Source organism: Canis lupus, chromosome 4 (assembly GCF_011100685.1).
Source record: "Canis lupus familiaris isolate Mischka breed German Shepherd chromosome 4, alternate assembly UU_Cfam_GSD_1.0, whole genome shotgun sequence".
NCBI lineage: Eukaryota > Metazoa > Chordata > Mammalia > Carnivora > Canidae > Canis > Canis lupus.
The window spans coordinates 50,232,335-50,254,282 of NC_049225.1; the positions used below are offsets into that span (position 1 = coordinate 50,232,335).

General features: G+C 38.4%; 1 protein-coding gene across 5 annotated transcripts in view; it reads left to right on the forward strand.

The window, feature by feature from the left end:
* Window positions 1-2,778: 2,778 nt before the first annotated feature.
* GABRB2 (gamma-aminobutyric acid type A receptor subunit beta2) overlaps window positions 2,779-21,948 on the forward strand; it is a 243,905-nt gene continuing 224,735 nt past the window's right edge. The window contains exons 1-4 of one of the 5 annotated variants that reach the window (XM_038534843.1): window positions 2,779-2,954; window positions 5,148-5,380; window positions 5,537-5,628; window positions 6,624-6,691. In XM_038534843.1, coding sequence (XP_038390771.1) covers window positions 5,304-5,380; window positions 5,537-5,628; window positions 6,624-6,691 — 237 coding nt within the window. In that variant the 5' untranslated portion in view covers window positions 2,779-2,954; window positions 5,148-5,303. Of the gene's footprint in view, window positions 2,955-3,125; window positions 3,418-4,036; window positions 4,065-4,234; window positions 4,443-5,147; window positions 5,381-5,536; window positions 5,629-6,623; window positions 6,692-21,948 lie in introns of those variants that run through there. The other 4 variants (XM_038534842.1, XM_038534844.1, XM_038534845.1 and 1 more) reach the window with 4 other exon arrangements.

Below are 21,948 nucleotides of genomic sequence, written 5' to 3' on the forward strand. Positions count from 1 at the left end.
CTTTACCAGAAGATTCTCTTCTATATCCTCTAGTCTTCTCATTTTGTTCATCCTCTTGAGAAAAGTCTCAGATGCTCCTATGATCAAGTCATTTACACCCTCAAAATTTTCACACATACACCCATTCATTAAAACATATGTATTAAGTGTCTGCTATGGGCACTAGGCACTGGAATACAGTGGTAAGTAAAGCAGACAAAAAAAAATCTTTATTTTTTTAAACTTTTATTCAATGCAGATGGAAGTGAGTAAAATATAATATGATAGTAATATATTCTAAAGAGACAAATCGAAGCAGAAAAGGGAAATAAATGTTTTAAAATGGAACATGGAAATTTTGTATTTCACCCCTCACTTCTGAGCTTCAGCTGGAAGCTACAAGCTACAAGCTCAGAAGTGCATGTATCAAAACATCTGGTGTAGTTTAGATGGCTAGCAGTTACCTTAAACTAATCATGACCCAAACTGAGTGTATTATGTCCAGCAAGTTTCTTCTACCACCACTAATGAGTTGCTCAAACAAGAAATGTATGAGTTATCTTTGGATATTTCTCTCTCATTCCCCATATTCTACCTGTCATAAAGGTCAGTCAGTTCTATCACATAACTCCCGTCACTTCTTTCCATCTTCACTGTCACTATCCTAATTCAGGTCAATATCAACTCTCATCTGGATCCCTGCAAAAACAGATCTCCCTACAGCTACTACCATCTTCCTCCAGTGTCATTAAAACTCGTCTTGTCACTCCTCTTCCTCAACAGATCAATGATCCCAAATTGCTACTGCACAGCTTTCCAACTGCATCACTCTTGGGGCCACTCTTACCCTTCTCTTCTAGTCTTACAGTTTTTCCTTCATTCTTCTTTTATGCCATCCTCTCTTGACCCAGGATATTTACACATACTATTACTTCTTCCTAGAACATTCTTCCCTCAACTCTTCATCAGGCTAGACCACCTTTCAAATTTCAATTGAAGCATTAATTTATACAGTAAATTTTATCCAAAACCTCAACTTGATTTATTTGCACCAATTATGGTTTCCATAATATCCTATCTTTCCCACTTTATAATACATGCTACACCAGTTATAACTTCTATAATGGCTCTACCCACACTGGAATGTAAGCTCCAAGAGGATAAAAACCATGTTTGCCTTTTTCAATACATCATCCTCAGTGTTGGGTCAAGTAATATTTGACATAGAGTAGGTACCCGATACATATTTACTAAATAAATGAGTGAATATTATAGTAAAGACTAAGGAAGAGCAGATGGCTGGAGCCTGGTTTTATCTGGCATTTATGTACTTCATACTCAGAGATGACTTTGAATCATGATCTCTTAATAGTACTTGCATTTTTGCCTTTTTATTCTGCATCTGGGATCATGGAGGATGCTCTCCAGTAATTGACACATCTCCAGATTCCAGCAGTGCCTTCCCTTGCACATTACTGTTCCAATTTTCACATTTCTAGGCAGCATTATCAGTCTTCCAGAGAGACGTTCTAGTGTTGATTCTGCTGTACAATAAAGAACCACTTTAGATATAAGTTGGTCTCAGGTTTTATAACTAGTAGGAATATCTCTATGATTATGTTGCTCATATCTACTGGTAAGAGATATCCCTGGGATGTTACCATATAAAGAAAATATTCCTTTCTCTTTTCTCTTTTTGATTGCCTTTAATACCTTGCCTTCTTAACCTTATCTTAATTCCCTTGAAATGTCAGCTCCTCTCTTCTCAAGCTAGTCTATAGTAAGTGCATTAAATTTATGTCCACTCAGTCTTTATACATTAATGCTATTAAATCTTGTTTTCCTGCCCATTTATTATGCTTTATTCATTAAAAGTTGTTAGTATTTGTTAATTTCATGCCAAATGCCACACATATATCTACATCACTCTATAATCAAATGGAAAAGGTACAGTGATCATTCTCATCTTTACAGAAGAGTAAACTGTGGCTTAGACAGGTTAACTGACCTATCCAAGTCACAAAGATACTAAGTAAACAAACTGGGATTTGAACCCAAACTTCTGCCTCCAGTTCCTTTGAAGCTCTCAGTTTACACTGTGCTATTGTTTTACTTGCTGAGATGAAAGTGACTTTTATTTTAACTCTTTGCCCCCCTCTGCCTTAATTTTCTGTATAACATAAGGTTTCTACAAGTACTCGTTTAACTGTACTATTGTTAAACTGGGCTATTTTTATTACTGCTGGATGAAGGAATCTCTGGCATTGTTCTGTTTACTGATTTTTTTTTTTCTTTCAATCCAAACTGAAGGGAGTCTAATAAGTTGGAGAGGCTAGCAGCGCATCAAGTGCAACATGGATAACTAATGGTCAGAAGGAAAATCCTGTTCTGGGGTGTTTTCAAGGAAAATGAAGTTTCTTAGGTTTTCACCAGTTAGTTACCTGGGGTTCAAACTGATTTAGGAACCCTCTGTATATAATCCTAGTCATCTAAACTTCGTTTTCCCTTCAATATATTAGCTTGTGTAAAAGATTCCCATTGTATAGAAGTATAAAAAGAGAGGAAAACTGGCAATTGTCCTCTGCCATAGGTCTATATTTTGTCCTTGTGATTCTCAACCCGAATAATTACAGATGGGAGAGCTACACATTTCATCCCCCTCTTCTCTGCCCCCCCCCCCAACCCCGTTTGTCCGTCTTTCTGTCTCTCGCAACGGACTTCTAGGTGCCTGGAACCCGTAGAAAGCCAAGCGGTAGAACTGCATAGATTGTGGCGCTGTTTTACCTGTCTCAGATTCAGCAACTGCCTCAGCGCAGGCACACAGCTCTACCTTCCTGCTCGCCGTTCCCTCCTAGGGGAGCTGTCGCACACCCGCCTCGAAGCCCTCTCGCTGCACCCTCGTTCCCCCGAGCCCCCCAGAATGACCCTCTGACCTAGGCAGCGAGGGGACGGCGGGGGTAGGGAGCTGTCAAGAGGTAAATGGGTCAGGGGCCTGGCGGGGACCAGGACCAGGAGTCCCGGGTGCTGCGGAGACCGGGGCGCCGCCAGCCCACGGCCGCTGCTGCCCGCGGCAGGCGCCCCTCCTTCGTGCGGACTCGAGCGGAGCCGACCTAGGACCGAGCGCTCCCGCTCCTCCCGCAGCCGCCGGGGACTCCGCGGGTCCGGCGAGCTCAGCTGCAGCCGAGAGCCCGCGGCCCAGCCCGCAAGGTCGCGGACTGGGGGGCCGAGGCTGGGTCGTGCAGTGGTTAGCGACACGGGCTTTGGAGCCCGGTACGGGTTCCGCCCCTAGCCTCTTAGGTGACCTTGGGCAAGTTCCCTCGCTTCAGTGCGCCAGTTTCTAAACCCACAGGAGGAATTTAGATGGTGGCTAAATCCTAGGACTGTTGCAAGAATTGATCAATAAAGCACGTCTGGCAAGCAGTAGGCGCTCGGTTAACGGTGAGCGGTGATCTGTAGCGGGAGTCCCGGAAAACTGCTCGGGTCCGGGACGCAGGTTCTTCACCGAGGGGTGGGGGAAGCGGCAGCGGGCGCACCTGCCCCACATCCCCGCCCTCCTCCTCGGCGTTCCGGGGGAACTCGGGAGCACGCGAGAGGCGTTCGTCCCGGCCCCGGGCTCGCTCCCACGGCCCCGACCCCCAGCCCCGTAGCAGCTGCAGACGGCCGCGGCGCGGCTCGCTCTCTCCCTCGAGCCGAGGACACCTTTCGGCGGCGGACTGAGAACCTCCCTCCCTCTCCCACCGCCGGGCTCGCTCGCTGCTCCTCCGGGTCCCGGGGGCGGCGGGGAGCCGGGCAAAGCCTCGGGCGGGAGGGAAGAGGCAGCCTTGGGGTCTGCGAGCGGCCCCCGCCCCGGGGCGCGGGGAGCGGGGCGCGGGGCGCGGGCGCGGCGCAGCGGAGACAGCGGCAGAACGCCGGGCCCCCAGGCGCCCCCGGGCCCCTCCGTCACTTTGCCGCCTTCGAGGGACCGCTGTGGCTTCTCCTCCCCGGGGCGCACACAGCCCCTGCACGGCCGGGAGTCCCCAGCCGCCGCGCGCGCTCCCCCGCGGGGCCAGAGCTCGGGGGCGGCGCGCGCGGGCCGGGCCGGCGAGGTGAGGAGGGGCGCGCGGCGGGCGGGCGGGCGGGCTCCGGGGGCCGGGGCCGGGGGAGGGAGGGGTCGGCCGCCTGCCCTCCCCGCGCCGCCCCGCCGCTCCCGCCCTCTCGCCCCCGCGCCCCCCACGCCCCCGAGTCCCGTCACCCCCTCATCCAGACCCCACCCTCCCCCATCATGATTTCCCAACGCAGAATGAGACCGAAACCTGGAGAGTCGGCGTCGCCTTTCTGCTTCCCTCGCCCCCCCTTCCTCCTTCTATAAATAATCCGGACTAGCGGGTCGGGCACGTCACACGGCAAGAAACCGAGACCCCGAGGTTTTCTTCTCTGGGAATAGGGGGCAAAGGGTGAGGAGGAGGAGGAGAAAGAAATCGCTCGTGAGTAGTGAAGAACAGCTTGCTCCTTTACCCCTCGAGCCGACCAGGCATCATTTGATTCTTCCTTTCTTTTTCTTTCTTTTCTTTTCTTTTCTTTTTTTTTTTTTTTTGATTTTTCATTTTCTTCCTTATTCTCTACTCCCCTGCCCGCCCCCCCCCCCCGCCCCAAATCCGACGGATTGCTCAGCGCTTCTCCCATTGGTGTCTTTCTTCCCTCCGCCTTGGACTGCTGCACCCCCCGTCCCTTCCCCCCACCCTCCACCGCGCAACCCCCACCCTTAGCACACATCTCGCCCCACGCAGGGAATGCTGTTCGCCAGGAAATAAAGTTCAAACTCCTCTGGTCGTAGGCTTGCTGATACCAGAAGTGGGCTCCCGGGCACCCATCTTCCTCTAGCACTCCACACCTGCTAGCTTTTAAATTCCTTATCTGGGTTTGCATATTTAAGAGGAAACACACACACACGCCCCAAAACCCCACAGCCCTCGAGGTGCAAAACTGCCTCCTGCAACTACCAAAACTTACCAGACGCTCTAGTTGTTTTTGTCTTAACGAAAGGAAAACAAAGATTTTACTCTGGGTCCCCCCGCGGGGTGCCTTTCCTTATTATTATTAAAATATGTATATATTATACATATATATGTTTTTCCTTTTTCCCCTTTAATTTTTTTTTTTTTTTTTTTTTTTTTTTTTTTTTTTCTTAGCAAGAAAATCTGCTCGGTCCCAGGCAGCCGCCGCTGCCCCTTTGATGTTTTGGTACACCGTGCGCATGCGCCTCACATTAGAATTACTGCACTGGGCAGACTAAGTTGGATCTCCTCTCTTCAGTGAAACCCTCAATCCCATCAAAAACTAAAGGGATGTGGAGAGTCCGGAAAAAGGGCTACTTTGGGATTTGGTCATTCCCCTTAATAATCGCCGCTGTCTGTGCGCAGAGGTAAGTGTGCCCAGCATTTCTCTTTTTCATTTCACTTTGAAGGGCTCTGTCTGCATACCTCTGTGAGCAGGGATCTGTAGTCAGAATCAGATAGATGCTGAAGACGCTGTGCCTGCTGCCTTATTGATGCCTGTTTATTGTCTTTTCTTTCTTTAGTGTCAATGACCCTAGTAATATGTCGCTGGTTAAAGAGACAGTGGATAGACTCCTGAAAGGCTATGACATTCGTCTGAGACCAGATTTTGGAGGTAATGGGGTTGCCTTGGAAATAAGAAACAGCCCAGCTGTAGCCTAAGCTGTCTTTTGAGCTTTGTGTGCGCTGTGTCTTCCCTCCCCTCACTGTTGGCTGCATGTGGTATATCGAATGTATCTCTCTCTGTATTACCATATTGAGAAAGTGATCCAAACTTATGCCGATTTGCTACTATTCAGCACTTAGATGGTCTTTCAGTGAGACCCTGTTAGGGTGCATAGATGACTGCTGTTCGTGAGGTTCGCTGCTGAAATCCTTTGCTTCACTGTTTTTGCTTCATTGAGATACAAACCTCTTAAGTTTAGTTAATGGTGTGCCCAGAGAACCTGGCTTATTGGAGGCCATCGTGAACATTTTCGAGAACAAAATGTGCAGGCAATTGGTTGAAAAGTGACATTAATCCCCTGTGCCCGCCTACTTTGGAAGAGTTCTGGCAATGGTTTAAAGTGGCTGATGTCTGGATATTATCCAGTTCTGGAAGCCCCACTGTTTGGGGAGGTGGGAGGGAAGGGGTTGGAGAGGACTAAGAGGTAGAGAGGGTAAGTAGGAGAAGGTCTAGGGACCTCTTGCTGCAGCCTTAGATACACTGATATGCCCATTTAATTTTGCTTTAGACTTACGAAGCTCAAAGAGTTAAAACCTGCGCACTGAAGGGGGGGGTGGGAAAGAAAGAGGAGGAGGGGGTTTTAGTGCGATATATAAAATTGCCTCAGGCTAGACCGGTTCATTGTGCTTCTGCGAGTTGTGTGTGTTCTCATACTGAGACATCTACATATGTAGATAGAATTGGAATCCCTCTTCTACGAGGGCACGTGTGTACATGTTCCATAGAGCATTTCCTAGAGGAGTGCCTGGCACTCTTTTTTAAAAAGAGCAGGGAAGTGAAGAATATGAGGGATTTGGGGCAGAATGTCCCATGCCCAGTTACAACTCTTGTTGAGAATGAATGAAGTTCTGAGAAGTCACGTGGCTGGGTATCTTGGTTCGCAGGTCCCCCTGTGGCCGTGGGAATGAACATTGACATCGCCAGCATTGATATGGTTTCTGAAGTCAATATGGTGAGTACTGAGGTTTATGGTTGTGTCTCTGCAGACCTTCATTTGGGGACAGGAAGTAGGAAGGAGCCAGTCGGTGGGGGTGGTGTATGCATGAGTATGTATATGAAGTGGGGGGTGAAGGCTGGGGATTTTGCTTTGGAGCCCACTGTGTTGGAGGTTTCAAAGCATTTGCTTTTTTGGTTCCTCACAATTTTTCCAACCTGGTTTGGATACTTGGGAATTGGTACAGAGCAAGTAAAATGCCACATAATTCATGTGCAAAACACAGCCACATGCAGAAGATCCCCTGCAGAAGCCACTTTTCCTGAGGTGTAGTGGGAAACCAGATTCATCCAGGGTTTTCTGAGTTTGGATCAGGAAAAGAGGGAAGGGTTTTGATTTGATATTTCATGAGGAATATAACCTACAAACTAAACTGTTACAAAGAGGCTGAATAAATGACCCTGGGATACTGATGTCCACTTGTTGCTTTCAGAGATGGCCTCTTTACAGCTGATGGCAATCACCTCCTCCCACAATTGTTCACCAGCTCATAAGTCTGCTTGCCCACCAAAATAAATAACAGAAATCGGTCACTGTTTTCTAAAGGCAGGCTCAGACCCATAAGCCCTAGCCAGTCACTTCTGCAACGTTATTCACCGTATGTCTTAAGCTTGTACAGTTTATGGACAACAGTACTCATTGAATACCTGGTTGGACTTGGGGCAAATGCTAAGAGAAAAAGCCTCTGTGTTCTCGACCCAGGGACAGTTGTGGGGGGTTTGCTTCATGCAGGAGCGCCCCCTGCTGCCCATATTGGGGCACTGCAGACATACAAAACAATGCGAAGTGTCCCAGATACCCCTGATTAACTTGGGCTGCTCACTTGTTTCTCCAGTGGTTTTTCTACTGTGTTTTTGAAGTTTTCTCCTTTGGAAAAGTTTCTCTAGAAAGGTCACATTTGAATGTAAGATGCAAGTGTTACTTTCAATCCTGAAAACACACAGTACATTTCAAATCGTGTTGTGGCATGGTTCTTCCTAGAAATGAAATATACTATTTAAAGAAGAGGGTGAGGTGTGTAAAGTTTTATTCAAAAACACTTCTAAGCCAGACATCAGGACTTGAAAGTTAGGACACTTATTAATTAACTCAAGAGAGCCAAAGTACTAGGTAGTGGATATGCTCTCAACATTATGCAAATTTCCATATTCCCAGAATTCAAATAGAGAGCAGGCTCTAATAACCAGCCTTATCCCTGTACACTCTCCAAAGACAGGTGATAATCCTGAGGTATCACAAGATTATAAAACAGCTCATGACTACTCCTGGGAATATTCAACAGTTTCAGCATACATGTTTTAATGCCATGTATCCTTTTCTATTTTAATTATTGGCGACGTTTTTGTTGTATAAGATACAAACACAGACTGAGACAATATTGAATGATCCAGAACCACAGATTTCCCACACATTATGAAAGTCCTCTGTTGTCTAGAGAATGCATCTTCCTTGGAAACCTGTTAATTTCTCAGCTATGCAAATATTTACTTTTGTGGGATTATGGAGGTCTTTCATCAGTTTAAATTTTGAGTTTTACCATAACCGTTTTAAAATGTCCCAATGTGGGTACCTCTCAAGTCTCAAACACTTGAATCTAAATTGTATCGCTAGAAACAAAGTGATATAGAGACCAGGTATGGTTCTTTGTGTCCTGTGTGGTTAAATTAGACTCCTTTCTTTTGCATTTTGACTTATTTGTGTTGTTTTTTACATAGCAACATCACAAAATGGTATTCTATGGAAAAATTAGGAACTAGAATCCAAACAGACAATGATGAGATTAGAAGTGGCTGTGGTAGGTCAGCTATGAACTTTAGATAGATTATATCCCCCAATTGTTTAGAGTAGTGTTTTTTTTTTGTTGTTTTTTGTTTTCTTAAGTTTTGCTCACCTTTTACCTGCATGCAGCAGTTTGGAGAGGCATCTGAGCTGGACACAATGCCAAGACCTGCTAGTCAAAATATAGACTCAGCTAAGGCGAGGTGTCATCTCTTGAAGCTATTTACTGTTGCTGAAAAATCATGGGATGTTGAAAGTGCAAAAACAAATGTCGGATTGTAAATAGGCCAGTACTGTAGCATTAATGATTAGAACCAAGTGCTAAAAATCCCATGTCAGATTCCTTTCTTAGCCTGCTGCTAACATATGTGGACTTGTCCGGACACATTCTTTACTTGTTGAAAAATTAACACTTATTTCAGCTAACAATAATGTATGTTATTTTTAAATATGCTTATTTGATTTGAAGCAACAGATGGGAAATTTCATCACTAGCGTGTAAAAAAAATAAGATGTTCGTGGCATATTGCCCCTGTACACAAGTCTGAAAGTATTTGTATCTTTTGATTATTTTTAATTCTGAAAAGAATGATTGATTATCTAAGTTAAACCTCAAAATTAATTAACATATATATATATTTTTTTGCCTCATTATCTTTTGTGAAATGCAACCTCTGGTAATTGTAACTTTCTTTTACTATAGCAAATCTTCCCTTGAGGGATGGTAAACAACAGACCATTTAGATTGTCAATGATTCATTTGTACTGAAGAACCCTGTCAATTTGACGCTTCTGGTAAATTACAATGATAGAAATATCTGAACCAAGTCAAGAGTCTTGAATGCTAGTTCTGCTTCTGCTGCTCAGTCATCCTAAGGAAATTTACAGACAGGTGCGGCTCAATTTCTTCACCTGTTAAAGGGAAGGAATAGTCCCATTTTACCTATCTCAGGTGACTATCAGAATTAATAAAACAATATATGTGAAAGTATTGATGTTCCGTTAACAGAGCTTATGTAGAAGACTGAATAACAGGCTATCACACAAGAGACTCTTTCCATTCCAGCTGCTGCCATAATTGTACTTGGGTCAATAATTTATATTACCAGGTCTCAGGGTTTTTTAATGTTTGAAATGAGAGGGGACATGTTAAATTGACTTTCAACTCAAAGTTATATGTGTTGCTGGTTTGCTTTATTATAATAGCTCTGTTGAGTACAAAGAAGCTCCAGGAAAACTTGGAAATCCAGCATAAATGTAAGGAAAATACAGAATTCCTAAATATTACGCCGTTTTGAGTTCTTACTCATGAAGGTGAAGATGGTAGCTTGCTCAGGTGACTCTTGGCCCAATGCTAGATCTTTGGAAGAATGTGATTTCAATTAGAATGCTCCTGAGCAGAAAGCCTGGCTTTAGAATGAAGTATTTTTAGATGTCTTGGTTACATTGGCAGGAATCTTTTTGTTAAGACTCTTTGATGAAAAGTGCATTTTAAGATCCAAAATTGGCTCTGAGAATTATGGACCGAAATAGCTTTCTCTTCATTTAAAGCAGATTCTTATCCATCTTGAAACAACACATTTGCCAACCAAAGAGTGAAGCAATATTTCACTTTTGAGGAAATAGTTCTAGTAAACACACACACAAATTACCTTTTTATGGAGTGGCGAAAGAAGAAAAGTGCTGCTTTTTTTAAAACAGATGTTTTCTTGCATCACCAGATGCACAGTTTAAAATTCAATTCAACACAAATGCTTATTTAGCAGCTACTATGATCCTGCCATGTTGTTAGACCTTAGAGACAGAGCAATAAGATTGATTTGCCTCCTGACCTCATGAGGCTTAATATCTAGGTGTTCACTATTCTTAATTCTTCTGTAGACTATTACTGTACTTATACTTAGCACAAATCTTATCTTTTCTCCAAAATTTTATTTGTGAGCAGCCAGTTGTTTACCTAGTGGTCTGTACCTCCCATGGGTTCATTTGGTATTTCCCCCCTTCAAATTGCTGTATAAATTACATATTCATTCTTTCTTCCTAGTTTATGTTTATAAACTGCATGTAAACAGTTATAGTAGATCTCCCCATGTGATTTTTGCTCTATACATAAAAGTTGGTTGGATGTTTGACTCCTGGTTAGTGCCACAAATATTGGGTGACCTATTTGTTCCAATAGAAGCAATTTGTTATTTTTCACTAGACACTGTACCATAAATGTGGAGAAACAGAACATGGAATCATAGGCTTCAAATTCAAGGCATTCACTGTTTAACCAAGGTGGAAAGAATCATAATGCAGGATTAGAAATGCTTTGAAGGAGAAAATACACAGACCATATTGGGAATACAGACTACTGAGATATTACACAGAAATTACTAGTTGAAGATGGGATTAGAGGACTATGGATAGATATTCTAAGCAGAAATATTGGCACATAGGAGAAAAAAACACAGGAGAGATAAACGGGGTTAGGTATTAGCCAGTAGCTTTAAATGGCAGGAATTGGGAGTGGGAGTAAGAAGATGATAAAAGCTGGTATTGAGATCATAGGTGGTGGTCAACTTATAAAGACCATTTTTTTGCAGCTTGCTAAAGAATTTAAATTTTGTTTCAAAGACTGTAGGGACCCATGAAAGGATAGGAGTATTGTATGAATAGATTCACATTTCAGGAAGATGCTTCTGAAATATGGAGAGTTAAACAAGACCTAAAGTTGGGAGATAAGGTGAAACTCCTTGCAAAAATAAAGGAAGAATTGATGAATTGAGGCAGGGACATAAAAGAGAAGATATAAACCTGGGGCACTTAACAAGATAGAAGCAAAAGGACTTGGTAAATCCCAAATTTCTGATGGTACCATTTATTGATATGGAGGACACAAAAAAAGCAGCCAAGTTGGAGGTGAGGTGATGGACAGGCAGTGAGCTCAGTTTGGGATGTTGACTTTTCTACAAACATGAAATCTCCTAATGGAGGCTGGAAAATATAGATCTAAAGCTACATAAGAAGTCATGACTAGAGAGATGAACTTGGACATCGTCAGGATATAAGTAGCAATTATAACAGTATGAATGGGTAAAATTAAAAAGGGAAGATTATAAGACAGCTATAAATGGATATCTGGTGAGCACTGTAATTTAAGTGGAAGAAGACTGAAAAGGAGTCCACGAAGATTAATAAGTAGCTAAGTAACAAAGAGTTAGGAAGAGAACCTGCAGATAAGAGTGTTTTGGAAGCTGAGGCACAAGAGAGTTTCAAAAAGAAGAAAGTGGGGCGCCTGAATGGCTCAGCCAGTTAAGCCTCTGACTTTTGGTTTCAACTCAGGTCATGATTTCAGGGTTGTGGGTTATGGCTGCCTTAGGATCCTCCCTTGGTGGAGAGTTGGTTTGATAATCTCTTTGTCCCTCTGCCCCTCCCCCCACTCATGCTCTCGCCTGCGCTCGAGCGTGCTCTCTCTCTGTCTCATCTTTAGATAAGTAGATAAATCTTAAAAAAGAAGAAGAAAGTCGTCAGCGGTGTCACATGCCACAATGATCAATTGAAGTAAGTTCTGAGGCTTAGCTCCCAAGTATAGTAGTAATAAGAGCTCTCTGGTAAACATACAGGAGCTTTAGTAGTTGGAAACTATACTTTTGAAAATTTTGGATCTAAAGTGAAGTAGGGAGAGTGTAATTGTTAAAAGGAATGATATATAATTTGGAAAAGTTTCCTTTAGAAGGGAGTAAGTTGCAGATACAATATAATAGATGAGTGAGGTGGCAGGAAATGAAGCTAAAGAAAGGCTTGCTTGATTGAAGACCTCTATATTCTCTCTGACATGGGAGACACTTTCTGTTGAGAATAGAAGAGGTTAAAATTGGCCTCTGTGGAAAATGGGTAAGTTAATGAGGTTGCCTGGGGCACATAGAAGGATAGCCAGGAAGCAGAAAACATGGTGAAGGGTATGGGTAAACTCACCGACCACAGGCACACTTAACTCTAAGTAAATTATGCTTAGAAATCTTCCTACCCAACTTTTAGCAAACTGTTACGTTCTCTTCTTCTTTTGCTTCCCCTCCTTCCCACTCTCTTACCCCTTTCCCTCTCTTGTACAGTAAGCAACATTTTTCATTGTCATCATGATACTAATATAATACTAATATAATAAAATAATTACAGTTAATTCTTATTGAGTTCTTAACTCATGTAAGTATCCTGTTAATTTACACTATCTCATCCAATCTTCTGATAAAAACAGTGTGATGGCTTCTATCAACCTATTTAACAAAAGAGGAACCTGAGGCCCAGGGAGGTTGAGTGACTTGTTCAAGGTCACACAGCTAGCAGATGACTGATTTCACATCCCTTAATTTTAGCCATATGATTATACTGCAGTTTTACATGTAGCAAGGCCTCATTTAAAAAAAAATATATATATTTTCATTCCTTGAGGACCCTATTTTGTTGTGTTTGTTTTTATTATTTTTTTAAACAGTGGAGAGATCAGATAAACTAATCCTCACTCTCTCCAACCTTAAAAAATTCTTAATTTTATTAAAGTGATTCCAAGTAGGTACTTTAGCCAATGTATATTAAATATAAGAAATGGTCCCCATCCTTGAGATACTTATACACTAAATTACATCTATTGAGCATAATTTAAACTATGCAATAAAGGAAGACTTTCATAAGATCTTGAAGAATCCAGGATATCTCTTGTGTCATAATTTCTTTCATTATGAATGGGTGCTTTTTTTTAACTTGTCTAATAATTTTCTTGTTGCTCCAAAAGAATCAGATAACCATTAAGGCCAGTAATTGCCAGGACATAGTGGCTGGTATATGTTTAAGAACCATAAACTCAGTGGTTATGGCTGTGAGTGAACATTATGTACAAAAGACCACACCCTTTCCCTTAATTTTTTTTTATTATAAAGACTTCATTTTCAATTGAACTTTTTTTCCACCGAAAACACATTTTCCAATTTCTGATAAATTTCTCCTGCAAATAATTCTCTTAAAGGTGGTTGATTTTTTTCCTTTTTTTTTCCCAGATCTTTCTTTCCTCCATCCCATGTAGTATAAATGAGACTCATTATAAAGAGTGCATCTCTAGAAGACTTACCTATCTTTAAACATCTATGCCACTTGATATTACAGCTTATAAACCTATTTTTTTCTTGGGTTTGTCTAAGACAAATTTTTTGCTGTTACTTCATGGGTACCTTGAACAATGTTCTTGCTTAACTATGGCATGAAATAAAGATATGATTACGATTAAAGATATATGATTACTCTGCAAGAGAAAGCAGGCTAAGGAAATGTCTCAAGTTTCATATTTTAGCTCATCATGTGTACTTCAGTGCACCTCTCTCTACCCCCACTGGAATTCTGAAATGGTTGTGGGAATTTTTTTAAGAATGTAAGTCAGACAAAGTGTTTTCCCTAGTTATATGGGAGGGATATGTGTGTATGTTAATTTTGGGAAATGGCACTGATTTATTTTGTGATCATTCTATAACAAGATTTCCTTACCCTCAGCATTATTTTCACTTCAGACCAGAAACTTCTTTGTTGTAGGGGAGCTATCATATATATTGTGAGGTATTTAACAGCAACCTTGCCTCTGCCTTCTAACCACCAGAAGTACTCCTGGTGTTGTGAAAACCAAAAATGTCTCCAGAAAATGTTAAATGTACCATGTGGTGTAAGGAGATTGTCCCCAATTGAGAAACATTGGTGTAAAGAATGGTGTTGTGGATGTTGTGGTATTGTTTCCAACCAAGCAACTAGAAAAAAGAAGAGATTTGTCATTGAGATTTTTCTCATTGATCTGTTGCTTAATTACCATTTGCATGTATGTTTGGTGGTACATTGTGTCAAAACCAATCTTAAAATACCAGCAAACATCAAAAGCAAAGATTGTATACATCCTCATCACTTCATTAAACCTGTATTTTAATTGATCTGTATTACCTTCTAGTTCTCATCTATTTGTTTATTCATATTTTATACATTATACTTATTTTGTAGAGAAAATTTTAGTCTACATTTTCACTTAATACACTATTTTTACAGACGTATGCTTTCATTAAAAAAAAAGTACACATCTCTACTATCACCAGTGTGAATTGATGTGTATTTTTCCACAATCTTACAAACATATACATGAATATAATGACATTTTATTTTTTATTCACTCTGTATTTTTTCAAAGAACAGTTTTAATATACATTTTATAGATTATTAATCATAATTCTAGCTATCAATTATTTGAAAATAAACATTTATTTTTACTTTTGCACCATTAACAAATTAACAATAATATACAAAATAGAGAACTGCATTTAAATAACATATAAATGGAAATTTAAAAAAATTCATAAATCAGCTTGACTCATATTTACACAGCTACTCTTTACTGTTTCTATTCTGATATTACTCAGTTTTTCTTTTTTCTTTTTTTTTTAAAGACTTTATTTATTCATAGAGACACAGAGAGAGGGAGAGAGAGAGAGAGGCAGAGAGAGAAGCAGGCCCCATACAGGAAGCCTGGCATGGACTCCATCCCGGGTCTCCAGGATCACACCCCAGGCTGCAGGCAGCGCTAAACCGCTGCACCACTGTGGCTGCCCGATATTACTCAGTTTTTCAAAATCAATTTACATTTATCAGATGACAAAAAAACTTAGAAACAGTTAAAAGAGGAATAAGAGGAAGGATGGTTATGAGTTTTTAAAAGACACAAACACAAGGTTTATATGTTGGCTCACAGTTATGCATTTTATTTACAAAATACATATATTACTTAACAAGGAAAGAAATGGGTTTATATTATCCTGTCCCTATTTATATGGAAAAATATAGGAATGTTTTTAGCTCATTGGCTCTTGCTGGTGCTGATTTTGTTAACATTCTATCGGCATTTTTATTGCCAAGTCTCATTTTTCCTTGCTCTATAATTTGGCACTTACCGCCTACTTACTTGCCAAGAGGTCTTAACTTAGAAGTAATTGGCAATTGAAGATAAAATAACTTCTCTCCTAACACAATAGCAACAATTAATGAAGTTTTAGAGGTGAATCTACATATATCTTAGAAAAATGATACAAAAGTAAGCCACAGAGGAAGATCAGAGATGCATGGACAATAGCTATGTGTGAAGCTTAATTGCATAGGACCTGCCCGCCATGCAGAGGAGACCTTGGAAATTCTTGGGTAATGCTGTGACATGATGAGAAAATCTGAAGCAGCTTCACAAAGAGTGAAGAAGGCAGGAGACCCTAAAGGAAGTATGAGAAAGTTGAAAAATGTTTTCCAGCTCTGATTTTTATTTTTATAAATGTCTTTTGGAGCCCCCACACTAGTTTTATTGACACAAAGGATGAAAATATTTAGAAAAAACAAAAGCTGAAACAAAGAGTATGAAATGGAGGAGAGATGAGCACCTTAGCACAGTGTTGTTACGATGAATAAATTAGTAATAGCTATATCAATTATTTAGTTTTAAGATGTCTGAAAAAAATCAGAAATACTGATATTTTACTCTGCATTTCAGGATTATATAATTTGGCTATTCCTTGTTTAGAAAGGTAGCTATTTAATTGGTTAGTAATAGTAGTATTGCACATTTGTATATTGAATAGCTTCCTATAAATTATTTATGGCTGCCTAATTATAATTCTGGAAATATCTGCTTCAACTTGAGGCCTCAATGATTAAGCATCTTGAGATTGCTCCTCTACAGATCAATAATTCAGTGCCTAATTGGTACAACACCATTGGATCAAAAACATTTTCTAAAATGTTTATCTACAGACTCTTCCATGAAGTTTTATAAATTAGTTTTTAAAAGCCGTCTTTCACTCAGCTATTTTATTTTACTTTTTAGATAGAAATGATGGCTGCATCGTGAGAATTTAATCTGTCTACTTGACTTGCTCAGTAAATGTGTATTTATTTATCTATGCACTAATATATAATGTACACTATCAAACATACTTGAAATACATTTATTTTTAAGATTTTATTTATTTATTTATTTATTTATTTATTTATTTATTTATTTATTTATGAGAAAGAGTGAGAGAGAGCACAAGCAGAGGGAGAAGCAGAGGGAAAGGGAAAAGGAAAGGGGAAAGAATGTCAAGAGGACTCCATGCTGTGCATGGAGAGCCTGAAGTGGGGCTTGATCCCACCACCTAGAGATCATGACCTGAGCCAAAAACAAGAGTCAGACACTTAACCCACTGAGCCACCCTGACACCCTTCAAAATAGAGATTTAGAGAGTTTGATAAAATACGTACTAAGTTATATTTTTATCTCATGCTCATCTTTTTTTTTTTTTTTTTCTCATGCTCATCTTAACACTGCTTTGGTTTTTCATTTTCTATGAAAACTGAGAAATAGTGAATAATAATGGGAATTAAAGGCTGTTTTATTCTGCATTATTATTCTGCTAAGGGGAAATATTAGATAGTATGGCTTGTAATATAGATAATTTAAAAGTGACTGTTTTCTGTGGAAACAGTCCCATTTAGTCCTAGCTTCCAATTTCTATAGCTTTAACATCTAGTAAGTGATATTTTAGAGAGTGTGCTGTTCGTCCCTTCCAGGATGGAGCATTTGTTTTAAAATAAGTATGGAATCTTCCTGCTTCTTAGGACTACATAAGTTAACTGGATTTTACAAAGGACTGTATAGTCACACAGCTAGCTTTTAAACAATTCTGCAAAGACAATCTTTATAAATTGTCCGGTTTTGTGGGGGTGTTAACAATTCATCAACTGTAGATTTCTCAAGAAATATTTTTAACATTAATCTTTAAAGAAATGATTTATAGGCCATCTTAAGGAATATCATAAAGTTAGCGGGGATGTCAAGAATTTCAAATACAAGGGAGTAGGTGCCAATTATTGGGTTGTAAACTCCAATCACCATTTTGTAAAGATAACAGTGATCCAAAAAATGAAATTTAAGTACTTTTTCTGTTTGCTTTCCTTGACCAACAGAGAAACTTCAAGACTTATTTTGTAAATACACATTTAAATTTCTTTTTCCAAATGAGTGTTTGAGTTAATAGACTGAAGATCTCTTGAAGAACTCTCCCATCAATCAGTTATGTAAACCATTGCTCTTTCAAGCACTGTTAAGCCAACACTCTCTTTTGACACTGGTGGAGCTGATCTGCTAGGCTGTGTAAATTTGCATCTGGCTTCTGTGTTGAAAGAATGCTTTTAAGTGTTTACTTGAATCACATTAGCATGTCCGTGTGGCAAACCATTCTTCTAAGTGAATTCATTAGAGATGATACCTTTGTTATTCTAAAAGTCATAATATTTTAAGTACTTGCCAAATTTACAGGTGAAAGATCAGTAGAATTACAGAGCATATGAGAAACACAGCTTTCCTTATTTCCTTCAGATTTTTAGGATGCTTTATTTTACACATTAGGTGTTGAAGGCCAAGTTCTGTTCTGTAAGAAATCTGAATAAAATCATTCACCAATTGCTTTTGTTTTTAACACTACAAAGTAGTATTTTCTGACAAATATATTATTTTCTGTTTACTCAGAAAGATCAACTCTCATTTTCACATCTTAATTGCACATTTTATAACAGTCCAGAAAATTCTTTCTATTTAATGAACCAGCTTTGAGAGCCACATTTTAAAATGGCTTTATCTTAGTTTACCAAACTGATTCTATCATCATCACCACCACTTAGGTGGAAATTTGTTTTTAATGGAACTTTCTTAGGTTACTTGAGTCAAAGTGGCAATGCTATAGATATGTCCTAGTTTTAGACAAAATACCTTAATTGTGTATGCTCTTATTTTTAAAAAATAGCCACAATCCTGGAGCTTTGGGTTTCCTATTTTGTTGTTATTGTTGTAGTGCCTAATGTAATCATGGTAGGAACAATCATATGCTACTTAAATCTTTGAGCTTTAAAGAGAAAAAGAAAAAGATAGAGATACCCAGAGAGGAAGAGGAAAAGAGGGATAGGCATATGTGTTCCTGTTCTTGGGGAGCATGTAATGTGTTTTCAATAGTTGAGAAATAGCAGAAGGCCTTTCTTACATAGTAGTTGGGTCTTGTTTATTATAAATGAATATTTATATATGTAAAGTATGCAACCAAGAGTTACCATGTAAGAATGTATACATAATTAGGGACTGTCTTTTATAATTTACATGATATGAAATCAACAGTATTAAAGTGCATGTGGATTCTCTGTTCTTTTAAGCATTTGATAGTTAATAAATGTTTGAATTAAAAAAGGTCAAGGAAAAACAGGAGTTGAAAAATTGCAGTATACCTTTGATATGTAACTGGGATATATTTATTTTGATTAATGACACTACTGAAAGTCACTACCATTTTTTGAGAAACCTTAATTTTTAAATGTTTTCACATTTAATTCTCAAAAATTTTATGAAATAAGCATTATCATATTTTACAGATGGATAAACAACTGTGGGTTAGAAGACTTTTGTGAGTTAGAAGCTATTAGAATGATAGCCCTCCTTATGTTATAGCTGGAAAATGCTGGAACTGGAATTTGAGCCTGATTTGTCCCCTAGCCCATTTATTTCATGTTTCCTTTAAATTTAAAGGAAAAGGAAATTGAAAAAATTGAACAGACCTGCTTCCATCACAATCTCTCAAGATGGTTGTTAATAGTTCACATTCCAGATTCTTATATGATTTTTGGGAAACCTAAACAAATAAAATAAATAAGGATGCCTCGGTGGTTCAGTGGTTTAGCATCTACCTTCAGCTCCGGGCATGATCCTGTAGGGAGCCTGCTTCTCCCTCTGCCTATGTCTTTGCCTCTCTCTCTGTGTCTCTCATAAATAAATAAAATCTTAAAATAAAAAAAATAGAACATAGGGAATAAAATCTGTAATACACAAAAAAGTCAGTCTAATTAATTGAGAGATCAATTAAAATTAGTAATTTTCACTGTGTCAGCATCATTAGAGTTTGTGGGTAAATTGAAGATTATGGTTTACTTTTTTCTTGGATAGACATCTTTCATCACCAGGGAATGAATTCAATTCTTGCTTTCTTGAAACAAAAATCTTCTCTGAAAAAAAAAAGATATGGTAATTTTGAGAATTAAGAACAAAATCAGATTTTGATTACATTTTATGACTTTTAGAACCAAGAAAATATCTGCCCTTGATATCTTTCTTTTATTTTAATGAGGTGGTATCTACCTCAGTATCTGAGCATCTCAGAATATTCAGCAAAATGATGATTAGCATTTGTGTGAAATAACAATTGTGGTATATTTCAAGGTCAATCTAAAAGACTTCAGTTTGAATATATTTGTGTTCTTCAAAGTTGAGAAAAACATGTGGCTTCAACAAAATATTTTTAATTTTTTTCTACTTTGTCAAATATACACCTGGGTTGATAAAAATTAAGAATAAAATTAGGGTACATATATACACGAGTATATATATATATATAATTATATGCATATATAATTATATATATATATAATTATTATGTTCTAGATTTCTTTTGAAAACAAGCAATCCTTGGGCTAAAGTATGCTGTTACATTTTTTAAGAGATTATTTCTATTTTATTTTTTGTGAAAAACTCAGTACTTATATCAAAATCAGGGACTGGGAAGTTCTGGATTTGTCCTGAATTTGTCACTGATGATAAAACTTCCTACAAAATTCTTGTTCAGAGTTTCTGTACTTGGAAATTAAGGAAATTAAATGAAAGATATAAGGTAACTTCCAGCTGTTTGTTATGTTCATTTTGTAAAGTGGGTAAATTTATGTTATATAATTTTCTTAATATTCTCCCATTTAAAAAATTTCCCATTATTAAACCTTAATTGTTTTTATTACTTGTTTCTGTCCATTATGGACAGAAAAAATTAATAAACTATAATTAAAAGTGAAGATGCCAGTTAATGTCATCACCTAAATATAAATACTGTTAGGGAAGTGATCACTAAACCTCCAGACTTCTTGAGATGTACATGAAATAGAATCAGGTAGTATCAGACATCATGTTTTATGATTTCTGCCCTTAATATTTTGTGAACATCTTTTGATGACATCTAAAATTTTTCTATAACATAGTACCCAAAGGTTGCGGAATTTCATTGATTTTATTAAATCAGTCCTGTTGATAGACATTATAATTATTTGGGGGACTTATACTATCATGAATGAAACTATATTAAACAGTCACATGTGGTCATATTTGATGCAATTGTAAAATTATCTCCTCTGGTAAATTCTTGTAGACTTTGGGTATTAATACAATTAGAAAACTGTGCTTCCTTTAGGTTCTAATTTATGCTCTTACCACCAGTGTGTGAAAGTTCCATGTGCACATACTTAGACTATTCCTAGGTATCTCCCTCAGTATGTTCATTCTTCCTATCTTTGCCAACCTAAAAGGTGAAATTGGTAATTTCCTAGATTGATTGAACTTTTTATTGCAAAATAACTATCTCAAATACTGCTTTTGTTTATAGGGCATTTGTATTTCTTCTCTCTGAATTGGCTTTTCCTGTCATTTATTGATATATTTTTCTATTGGAGAATTCATTTTTTTTATATTTATTTGTTGGAACTTCTTATATATTAAGGATATTAACACTTTATTATACATTATAAACATATTTCCTTATGAAATAACTTTGTGAATAATACATTTTAGTATCTAGAAAATTTCTATTCGTTTTTACTAAAATATGTTATGGTTTTTGATCTTGCTTTTCAGACTTTGAAAAGTCTTGTCTACCCCAAGGTTTGAAAGGAATGTTCAAATGATCTCTCAGTATTTTGTGTGATTTTTTCACTTCAATATTTTGTGTAAATATTGACTTCATTTGCAATGTGTTTTTGAGTAAGTTCTGAAATGGAACTATCCATAGGTTAGATAGGTAGATAGAGACATAATTGTGACAGTAAAATTTAATGAAATAATCTTTTCCTCGTATAAGAAATCTCATGTGTCCTTAGGTCTATGTTTTTACTCTGCAATTTGCCTCATTAATATTTTTCTCTCCATTTTTGTGCCAGCGTCATGTGGTTTTAATTATTCTGACCTTAAATATCAAGGCAAATCTCCCCTCATTATGTTTCTATTTATTTATACTTAAATACTGAGATAGTTGTACTTTCGTACAATATTTTGGCAAGTTAAAAAAATGCTACCAGTATTCTGGTTGTAATTGCTTTGAAATTTGAAAGAAAATTTACTTCTCAACAATATTGGTTCTTTCTATTGAAAAACATACAATGTCTTACCATTTATACATATTCTATTATGTCCTTCAGTAAAATTTTATAGTTTTCTACCTGTAAGTCTTTCACATTTCTTGTTAAATGTATTTAGGCCTTACATAATTCTTGGTAAATTAACTATTCAATACTTTACAGTTTTTATGGTTATTGTGAATAGGATTTTTATA